Source organism: Bradysia coprophila (assembly GCF_014529535.1).
Source record: "Bradysia coprophila strain Holo2 chromosome X unlocalized genomic scaffold, BU_Bcop_v1 contig_12, whole genome shotgun sequence".
NCBI lineage: Eukaryota > Metazoa > Arthropoda > Insecta > Diptera > Sciaridae > Bradysia > Bradysia coprophila.
Genome location: NW_023503293.1, coordinates 3,854,737 through 3,866,645, shown reverse-complemented (window position 1 = coordinate 3,866,645; position 11,909 = coordinate 3,854,737). Strand labels below are relative to the sequence as shown.

The window sequence follows — 11,909 nt, the reverse complement described above, 5'->3', positions numbered from 1 at the left end:
CAGAAATTCGAGAAAAATGTCAAGAAAATCAAGAAATTTTACGAAAACATTTTTCTCGAATATAGGCTTCACTTCGCATAGCAAATAATTGAAAGACAAACGATATGATACACAAATCGTATCAGTGGATAGTGTTTTGCTTGTGCTTCGATTATTTAAATCAAACTATAATTTGATTTGAAGAATTAAATATCTGTCCATTCAACGCACTTCAAGCATGAGTGTTGCTCTAGAGTACTGAAACTGGACAGTGTGTCGTACTGACACTGTAAACAAAATTGAAAAAATTTTCATACAAATTATTACTTTATTTGACAGCTGTCACTAAGATCACTCATGCTCGCAGAACGTTGGTACATAAAAAATAAATTAAAAAAAAATGGGCGAAAAATTGGATTTTTTTTTTAATATTCAAGTTATTTCGTGTGGCAGAATTAATTTTTTTAAATGTACACACTGATGGTAGATTCCCCTTAAGCACTCGACCTATATTCTATATTTTCTATTACATGAGGAAGTATAGTATATTCGATGATAACAACAAAATTATTTAAAAAGAAGAAGAAATTATTTATCAAGATTAAAAAAATGTCCTTAAACTTATGGCGAAAAATTTGATCACATTTTACAAAATTATTATAAATTTCTATTCGTCCAGATTTATAACACAGATTTAATCATTTTCTCTGTTAGCATATTTCGTTACGTCATGCGCATTGTCACATCGTTTTTAAGTTTAGTGTTCTCAGTATTGCAACAAATTTGATTGCAATTAATCGACTGTAATAAAATGTGAGTAGTGTGTTTCAATGTCGATATAGATCATAGATCTTTTCTCTTATTCTGTGAAAGAGACGTTGTCTTTTACGAACGGCAATAGTGTAATACACTATTTGTGCAAACATAATCAAATAAAATCATTGTATTTGAAGCAGAATCTTTTACTTCATTAATTTCAACATGCACTTTACCATATAAAAGAACACTAGCCAGAGGTAATCGTTTGTTTTTGTCGAACACAAATGACTAAACACTTCTGAAAATAGTTTGTTCTTTGAGCTGGTGAAGAGGAAACTCTTCCAAAACACTAAAAGAAGGGTCAAAGATCCATTCAATTTAAAGAGCAGCCAAATTAATCTTTTCTACATAAATTAATGTGTTCATGGCAAAAGGTTGATATGAATTCATTAAATCGCAATGAGAGAATGTACCTTGACAATTAGTCGCGGCACTTTCGAGAAGCCATTTTTAATGGTCGCGCCAAACATTATTCTAAACAAATTATAAACCTTACGGAAAATCTCCAAAATTCTTCGATTTTTTATTTAGAAAAATTATTGGAAAAAATCGAATTTATATATCCAAAATGTAGGCAACAGCCGGCGATAAACTAAGGCAGGTCAGTGAATTTTTTTTTGATTACCCCAATAATTTCAATTTATTATGCAGAGGAGCCGCTTGCAACAAATCTTGAACTAGATACTTGTTGATGTTATATTTGTATCTTTCTAAATATTTAGTAGCTGGCTGTTCATTAAGGGACCAATCACGAATATGTCACGTTTATGTCATATCAGTTATAAATCTTTAATAACTCGAAAAGTATGGGATTTCGGAATGTGAGCGTGTGATATTCCGGGTAAAAGAATTTGCGTTTGGTACTTGAAAGACTATTTTTGTCCCTTTAAAAGTGTAGCTAAAGTGAATGTATACGCGAGATATATGCACACCGATCGATGTACATTGATCAGAAGTAGATCAGATCGATCGAAAAAGTTGCTAGACAACCATTTTGGAGTATTTGAAAGCCATTTTTTTTCGAAAATCATTCATGTGACTGTGAATTTTCTCGAAATGGCCTGACATTTTTTAAATCCTTAAGAAAAAACCTTAAAAAATTCGAGAAAATGCTATCGTAAAAATGGTCACTCGGTCTGTAATCAGAGTGGATGAGTAATCCACCGTAATGTTTAATTGAAGGAAACCTTGAACTGAACATGTTAGAATTAAAGACTTTTTAAAATTCATTTTCTGCATTCTCTATAATATTCCATTCTTGAGCAAAATTATCAAATATTCATCCCGTCCACATTTTCGTCATTCATAGGAAACGCCATAGGAAAATGTATTATCTATCTCTTCGCACACAATTTTTTGCACAGTTTTTTGTTGCCTTTTCTCTTGGTGCGCAGAAAATTACAATTTTTTACTAAGTTAAAATAGATTCATCACATTTAAATTTACATCGAGTAAGAGAAAATTGATATCAATCGGTTTGATATCGTTTCTCTTGCGGTGTAAAGAAATACACGCCAGCTTGATGATCTCCGGGCAACTTGTAGTGAATAGCAGGATTCTGATAGCGTCGATTGTATCGTCGTAAATCCTCCGGCAACCATTCGCTATCCGGATTTATTTCAGGCAAGGGATATTTATAGTTGACTAAAATGTCCTTGTTCAGTGGTATGGGTTGGGGATGATAAAAGTTGTTCGGGTTCAGTTGCTGTGGTGGCAGACGCTGGGGAATTTGTTGTTGTTGCTGTTGCTGAACTTTATGTTGATTGTACTGATTAACATTTATATACTCGGCGTCCGGATTGATTGCGGGCCGCGGATTTTTGTAATTGACTGCTGTATCATTGACTAAACTGATTTCTTGTTGATTTTGTGGGTATCGTCTCAGTTGCTGGCGAATGGATTCAATTTGCTTGTAGTAAGCGTTTGGATTTTTGGTCGTTGGATACTTCTGATAGTTTTGCTCGACATTTGGATATGTCGGCCGATTCGGGTTTTTGTAGTAATAGTGATCGTATTGTCCCTGCTGTTGGTACCCTTGCTGTTGATACCCTTGCTGAGGATAGACTTGCAGTGGTCTGGAATTACCCTGAACACTCACGTCTTTGGGATGTATTTCTCTAAACACCTGCTTTTCTATTGAAATCCATGGTTGCTGCTGCTGTGGCTGCACAGGACTATGATTTGTTGTGTATTCAGCATTGGTATTGTAATAGTGGAATTGGTCATAAGATTGAGTGTCCTTTTGGGGATGCTCGTAATGAGGTGGTGAAGTTGCATCGTTTCCGTATTTATTCGGGAGATACTGTTGGACTGGTTTTTTCGGTGAATAATTCCGGGCTCCATTTACTCGAGGGGATGGGTTGTTCTCGAAATCGTTGCCAGTGCTCGAATAATAATTCTGTGGATATTCGGTTGTGTAGGGCATAGCTCTGAATTCATTTTCAGCATTAAGCAGTGTACTGTATTGTACCATCGGCTTGAATGGTGTCGTGTCGAATGTAGTCGGAGCTATGAATTGTTTATTCTGGTTACCGTTTGACGCATCGAAGGAATACTCGTATACAGCTTTAGTCTTAGGCTTTCGTTGTGCATCGTATGTTTGTGGATTTTTGTAGTATTGTAGTGTTTGGCGTATCGTTTCCACTTCCTTTTGGAATGACTGCAGTGGCCTGCTCGAAATAGTTTCGACCGTTGGTATAACATTGTTAGATATACCGTTGGGAGTGATTTCTGGCTTCGGAGTGATGTAAACGTATTTATCATAGTCGAACGGCTGCAATGGCAAGTAGGCATTATATGGTCGCTTAGCTTTCTTCTGCGGTCTCAGTTGTGTGACTTCAGATTGCTTGTAAACGGCTTTGGGTGGCTGCTGAAGTTCCACTTTATAGGAAACTGGTAGCGGTTGTGTGGATTGTTCGGCGTTGTAATAGGTTGTCGTTGTCGGCTGATTGACCTTTGCATCGAAGTATTCGAAATAAATTGGATTTCCTTTCATTGCGTCTATGTTCTTATTTGATATGGCATCGCGCGGTACAAATGATATAATTTCTGGTGGATCATCAGTAATTTTCTTCAGTTGAGTTACGGTACGCATGGTCGTAGTGGTAGTTGATGCAGTCGGTCGAGTTGATAATGGCGACGTTGAAATAATCTTCTCGGTGACGTAGCTTTGTTTTGGCTTCAATTTCAACGTGACCGGTCGAATTGTTGTTACACGGGTAATCGGTCTGATTACTTGTTTATATTGTTTTACTGTTGTTGTTGTCGTTGGAGCGGCAGTGGTGGTTGGAGTCTCTAGTCGACCGAAGAAATCGGGAGGCGGTGGAAGAATTATGCCAGGAACCAGAGGACCTGGAGGTACTGGATTGCTGTAGTTGCTTTTATAAACAAAACTGTATGGCGGAGGGTAATACAGTGACGGGTCATCTTCGTCGAAATAGTCGGTGATATTTGAGTTTTCCAGTGAGCCATTGGGAAATGGAAACGGAAACGGTGGCAGTTGCATATTTACAAATGGATTAACGAACGTCTGGTTGTCGTTGTAATTCCACGGCATAACGGGTGGCAGGTACTGGTAGCCATTATTGTTCGTAGAATTTTCATTCGTTCCCGGCCGGGCAAAAATGTCTTTTTTATAGCTATCGAAAGCTTCGGCTTTGGGGAAACCACCTTCGGGGAATAGAAGTAACGACTCATTCGTAAATGGATTGATGAGCGGGAATTTATTATTGCTGATAAACTGTATTGGCCCGTCTTTTTGTAGTTGGACAAGAAATGGTGGTGGTACTCTTGGGTTATCTGGAATTTTGACTTGCCGCTCGGGCGCTTCGTAGTCGTCGATCGGCTTCCAGGGATCATTTTTGTGTTTATTGTTCAAATTGCCACCTTTCAAAACCAGTAAATGATCTTCAGCCAACCATATGTCCTCTTCGTCCAAACCGCCATAGTTACTAGCTGTGTCATTGGGCACTTCCGGATTTGGCAAGTAACTTATCACTCCCGGCCTCTTTGGAGTCTTATCAAAAATTTCAGTTTGTATGAGACCGTATTTCCCTTCCGCAACTTGATCGGCAAGAGTTTTCTTTGACTCGTCTTTCTTTTCGGTTGGCATATGTTTGCCATCACCGGCACTAGCTCCAATCAGTCCACCATCCAATTTATTATCATCGGATAGAAACTCTGCATCGTCCAGCTTCGACTTGACTTTTTGCACATAGGCATTGGATGCTTGAGTTGTAGCATTTTGGATGGGAAGTTGTTTCCGGCGAAAATAGATTTTTGAAAGTCGGGTCGTTTGTGGATTCTCGTTTTCATCTTTTCGGTAGTTTAAATGGTGAATGTGGCCGCCGACTAGTCTTTGAATGGTTCGAGTGTTGTTGGCATTTTCGGAATTACTGCAAAAGACAAAAATAGAAACAAACATTAGCTACGAGTCGATTGGAATAGTTTCGAATAAAATAAAATTTGTTTGTGTCTATCTCAACTGAATGTTGTGTATTTTTCACACGAAAGATAAATCACCAAAATTACAGGTAATACCTTAGCGCATTAATTAAATTTAAATACAAAAATCAAATTGGCATTGGATATGACTTCGAACGTTTATTCCGTGAACAAGCACATAATTTACGCATTTCGAATGATTTTTCACTTTATTCGTCATTAATCATTTGACTTTTTGAAAAATAAAAATAAAATTTGAATAAAACCAACAATAATAGTAATAAGAAGACATCATTTCCTAGAGTAGTGACATACACTTTCTGACCATTATTCCATTTATCTTGAATCATTCAAGTGTACCATCAACTAAAAGTCTTAGTCTGAAGGACGTATTAACAGGATATCAAAGTATATAGAGTCTTATAGTTCATTTGTGTAAATCACTTCAAAATCTATCGTTTCAATATTTTTATCAAACATATAAGTGAACACCCAGAGCTGTTCGCTTATTCTTGACGTCGTTATCGATGCCATATAAATAGCTTTTTTCATAACCTGTTCGTAAATGGAAATTTTGCGCAAAAGATGCACAAATTACACTAGGCAACACAGGTCATGTACAGGGATGGTGACATAGTGCGTTAGATAGGTCTTGGTGCCCTGAATACGGAACACACCTCCGTTCGTCCCAGTCACGTCTGTGTGGAGACGTAACCCATTAGAATATATGACAATGAAAGTGCACCGATTCGGTTGGCCGTTAGTGTGGTAAGGTATTCGGACCTCCTGAGTTCAAATAACAACTCTATTGGTCTCAATCACCTATCTGTGGTTCAGATCGAAAAAAAAAAATTAACCACACAGTCAAAAAATATTCCTGGTCTGAACCACAGATGTGTCACCGAGATCAATAGAGTTGTTATTTGAACTCAGGAGGTCCGAATACCTTACCACACCAACGGCCAATCGGATCGGTGCACTTTCATTGTCATATATTCTAATGGGTTACGTCTCCACACAGACGTGACTGGGACGAACGGAGGTGTGTTCCGTATTCAGGGCACCAAGACCTATCCAACGCACTATGTCACCATCCCTGTACATGACCTGTGTTGCCTAGTGTTATCAACCCGAGGGGAAGCCGATATTGACAGCAAATCGTACTCGTAAAATCCTGTTTAGGTTCAAGATATTATTGTGTACGTGAACGTGACTTCATTTGCTTAAAGTATCGTATGGTGTCTTATGGTAAATCTTCTACTTCGTTTGTTTTACCATACTTCTTGCTATCTAAGATAGCACTGCAGTTGGAGTTCATGGCATATTTGTATCGTCGTCATCGATAACAGAAGACAAGAGATGATCAGCGTTAACTTTTTCATATTTTTTTACGTTTCTGGAACTCAGTTATTCATCAGAATTAATATTCTCTCGGTTACACACAGGAAATATCCAACATTAACTTTCGCTTCAGCCAAAAAGTTATCAGATTGTGTTTAGTATGCAAAAAATATGTTTCGCTATTATTGTATGCGCTACCGTGCGCTACGCACGTGAGCTAATCACAAACTTTAAAAATGTTTGTATGAAAAGAAAAAAAAATCAGTTTTATCAATCATTCATTCGGCATTTCATATATTTTGACCATCTGAAAACTGACTTTCTTTTTAATACAGCTAAGCTAAAGTAAGATGAAAAAACTTATAATTCAAAATTGTCGGTTAATTTCAGTTTACTCACGTTTTAAATTTGGCAGTTTTAGTTGTATTGAAATTGATAATACTCTGTACGGTAGCAGACGAACAAGTAATCACATTGAATAATCCAATCTCGACCAGGAAACCAATTACCAAGAGCAAGGTGAGCGGTTTCATCTGAAAGGTAAAATTAAACGCATTGAATAAAGCTGTATCAAAAACCCTGGAGTAGATTTAGTGTTGTTAAATTCTGCGGAGTGATGGTAAATTAAAAGTAAAACGAAGTAGAGTGAATCGTGTACGAATAAATGAATGTGACGAATGTAAATTTAAATGATTATAATAGAACAATGAAAACTATTTGGCTTATTTTTTATTAAATTGAATGTGGGAAGTGTTCTTTTCCAAACCTTAATAGGTGGCATTCGCCGTTTTTCTTATTTTTTTATTTTATTTTAATATCGTGCCCATCAACTATAATTTTCTTTTCAGTCATTTCAATAAGATCATTACTGAAATATTCATAACATATTAACATTATATGCGCGGATTCAGCCTCCACAATACATTTGCATTAAAAAAAATTTTGCTCAGTTTGGTATAATTACTTTGGCATTATCATTGAATTTGAAATGAAGCTCACGATAAACTAAAAATCGATTTTCGAAGAAAATAACGGATTCTTTCCAATCTATGAGACAAAAAGTACGAATTTCACATTCGAGAAATTGCTTCATTCACATAAATTTCTTGGGTTTATTTTAAAGGAAGTCTTGCCTTCCAAAATCGATTTGCTCAGTTACTAGTTAGAGTGTACACACACAAAATATTCTGTTATAAGATTTCTCAACAATATTACGAAATTGATCGTATTCTCTCATGTAGCAACTACCTACTTACTTAATCCAAGGCTAATATAACGCTTAAATTTGCAAATTTGTTGCGCACAATTTCAATTTATTTGCTGTTCAATTACGTTTTAGGAGATTCCGTGTTTTCATCAGTCAAAAAACAGAAACAAACAAACAAATAACTCCAGCCTATTGACTAGACCGAATATGAAGTCCTTCTATCGCTCATAAATTCAGTATTATGCTGTTACTTCTTAGGTATAATAAAAATCCGTTTTTCTGAGAATTGTGTTGACTCGGGGAGAAGCCAACCAATGTAATATTGTGTAAGTACATGATTGTCGGAAGTGTGAGATCCGCGGAACAAGTCGAAGACAAATGCAGTCTGTCGACTGAAAGCTTCAAAAGCAGGGTTTATTATTGAAAATTTTAATTCTGTAAATTCGGAACACTTCCGAATATTTCTGGAAAGAGAGTTTTTTCGGAATTCTGTCAGCATTATTCGGAATTTTTAGAATTACAATTTTCAATAATAGCCTTGTTGCAAAGTAGGGCTTGAAACATAAAAAGTGGGATTTTCAACACGTCCAGTCCATGGCTCCAATTTATTATTTTGACAGTACTTGGCAGTCCCATCAGTTTTTTTTTTAAGTTGTCAGATTATAAGACTCAAAATAGCCTAAATGGGCCGGAGTGTTACGATGAAGGGCCCGTATTTTTTAAAATTTTAAAAAATACTTTAGGGTCTCGACAACGTTTGAAGTTTGCATGATTTTTTCTGTATGGAGCCGCTAAGGAACCCACTCGTCAAAATAAAAATATTGTTGTTACTTTATATTTTGTCTTGCGTGATTGCAACCCTTTGCTTCGGCCATCGAACTTGGCAAAATAGAAATTTACATAAAATGACATAATCTACTACTTCTTAATCAGGTTTACAGAGCCGAGCCTAAAAGCATTTTTGATTGACATATTTTAATTCAATACAAAAATTCGAATTAAATAAATTAAAACGAAGTCAAAGAAATAGAAATGGATTCTAATTTCTTAGTATACCTATTCTACAGTCTGAGACAATCGACCGTATTTGAATGTCGTGTGTCTCATTTACTTTTATTTATACAGTAATTACTTTTTCAACATGTCTGGTAAAGTGCAAATTTTATAACTCCTTTAATTGGCCTTTTAAATAACATTCGTCTAATTATTATTTTTTTTTGTTTTGTAAATCTTTTAGCTGTCATTACTCTGCTGTATGTTATGGGTAATGTAATAATTCAAAATTGACATTACGGTATAAACAGATTTATATACATTATATGCAATCGCTGAAGCCGAAAGTTGTCACAAACTTTTGCATGTCACCAATTAATTTTGTTGTTTCTGCTGTTGTTACTATTTGGCTAACACTCTTTACCGATGGCTTGCGTAACAGAACTACAGTAAATATTAATGAAAATAATTAATGGAAAAAGTAATTATTTACGCATTGTTGTACTTTGTCGAAGAACTGTATTATAAATACAGACACCAAACCGTATGCTATGAACATTTTGACATTACTTATGTCTTCGAAAATCTGCGTGTGAGACTGAAGACTGAAAATATCATAGATTTTCGCAATGACCCATGTAGGAGTCAGGTTAAACACATGTAAGCAAAGATATCATTTTAGGGAAATCAACTAAACTACTTACAGTCAAAGGCATTGCAATTTTAGCATGAATTTACTTCAGATGTTTTTCAGCTGATCTACACATACATTCATAACTGTTTATACGGTCGAAGTTGCTAAACTCACGCGCGTGGTTATGGTAAAACCTTTTGAAGACGTATAGACAGTTTTGATATTGTTTGCGTGAGAAGGGAGTAATAGGTCAGATCAAACCTAAGCTGACTTCTTATCTATAAAATACCTATCTCAAGATCTGAAAACTTTCCCAACTTATAAACCTGCACGCCATGCTTCACTCAATTATTTTTCCATTTGACGGATTCACGAGTTTCTATATATATTGCTATTGAATATTCATCAAAATCTTTTACTTCATTTGCTTCAAGTACAACACCAGACTAAGCGAGGCCATTCCTTTCACATTGAATTATTAAATTGCAAGTTGTGGGTTTGAAACTCAACCGCAACACAAATAAATCGTTTCATCAGGTTGTTGTCCACAATAATGACATCTGATTGAATCGGTTATGTTGCGTCTTGGATTTAGTACCGACAACGTCTCTTTGTGTTACATGTAATTGTTGGTAATATCATTCAGTCAGTTAGGTGAAAAACCCGTGTGGTGTCTTTATCATTGAACTACGTGCTGCCATCCAACTTCTGATTGAAACCTCTTCGATCATCAGCGATGTTAAAAAGTTGAATTTTCGGTCTCTGCCCTTGGTGTACACAAAATTATGGTTGATTGGGCTACGTTGAAATGTTGACTCAATACATCACTAAAAATGCCGAAACGAATCTTTCTGTAACGCTTAAATGTAACGTACATCTGTCCTTCCTCACAAAAAAAATTAACCAACCGACATTAACTTGTAATTATCATAAATGATGCATGGATGTAGCTTTTTTCTACTGTTCACAGAGCTAGCAGTTTTTTTATCGTTCGGATTTTATTTTCTTCAGAATAGATGCGTAGAGAAATGCGCTGAGTAAGTTTTATAGCCACATTTTCTCAACCAGTTCGGCTCGTCCACGACAGAGTAAAGTTAACCAGGCAGGAGCGCTTCTTTGACTAGGGACCTGATAATCCTTGACCTTGACGTTTCGAAAATGAACCGCTCCTGCCTGGTTTATTTTACTCTGCCGTGGCTCGTCTCTTTAACCTGTCACAGATGGCAAGCATATTAACAGTTTTACTGTTCAAACTATTACTTCATTTGATCGAAGATTTTCAGAGATTGATTTTCAGAAATCTTTTACTTCATTTGTTTTGAACATGCTTTTTGCTATATACGACCACATCAGTCATTGCTTGTCGTTTATTTTTGCTGTCGTTGTCAATAACAGATGACAGCCGTCTGTAACAGATTAAATATATTTCAACTAAAAAGCTGAAAATGATTTTGGCGGATTCTTTTTAGTTTCGTAATATGCCACAGGCAACTCGTTATAAATAAGCTTAATTAACCAACATTGTTTAATATCTTAAGTTTGTCAGTAAATGGAATGACTCGATCAATTCGTAAGTTTGAAAGACTATTGCTTAGAATATTATTGCACAACAAGCAAACATGGATCAAATAAATTTTTGTTTTGTTATGGAGAATTGGCTCGACCTGGATAAGATCCACCTTGATCCGATGTAGTCCACATTGGCGTAGCACTATTTTGATAAAGCCCATACTTTAACGTTAAATGTATGGTATCACGTTCAATAGAATATTTATATTCAATTTGTACCTAATATCACTATGCACGCATTGTCATGCATTTCGTAATCAAAATTGCTTAGTGGCAAATTAGTTAACTGTGGCATTGTTGTGTACGTTTTGATAGAACTCAGGTATACTACGTACATTTTTGTAACTAAAATAATGTTGAACACTGGGAGGTAAAGAGAGACAATTTAAAATCTAATTTTTTTTTTTATTGGATATGTGTTGCGTATGCAGCATAGCATATACGTTGTGATAAACGGCATTAAATTTTTTAGATTAGCATGTAAAACAAAGCTTGAACTATTTTCAGCAGATAAATTAAAATAACACACAACGTGTTACACTTTTTAAATTCATCAACTCTATTGTATTTAATCATTAAAATGTGTAATAAGAGTGAAATTTGTGAGCAATATAAAAAGTACCATATATAATAAACAAACGAATGGCATTGACCGGACCGTTTACATTTTAAAATCAAAACGACACAGAGAGAAAAAAAAACCCGACTATTTTACAATCTTATTTTATGAATTTTTGTTGGTTATTGCATATTATATTGTAAAGGTTTGTTTAAGACTTGCTTTGTCTTGACTTTTTAAACATAATATTGAATTTGTATTAAAAATTTCAAGTTAAGGTTTGTAAACATACAAAGTTTTTGTTTCTTCAGAAAAAAATACCAGCCATTCGAATTATTTATTATACTTAATATCTGACCCAAGTA

The 11,909-nt window shown here is 35.4% G+C and overlaps 1 protein-coding gene across 1 annotated transcript in view; it reads right to left on the bottom strand.

Annotated features, from left to right (window-relative positions):
• Nucleotides 1–2,023: 2,023 nt before the first annotated feature.
• Nucleotides 2,024–11,909, bottom strand: part of LOC119067234 — a 38,948-nt gene continuing 29,062 nt past the window's right edge. Inside the window, exons 2-3 of the mRNA XM_037170090.1 lie at nt 6,982–7,115; nt 2,024–5,192 (exon numbers count right to left, since the gene is read on the bottom strand). Of these exons, the coding sequence (XP_037025985.1) occupies nt 2,267–5,192; nt 6,982–7,115 (3,060 nt within the window). The 3' untranslated portion in view covers nt 2,024–2,266. The remainder of the gene's footprint in view (nt 5,193–6,981; nt 7,116–11,909) is intronic.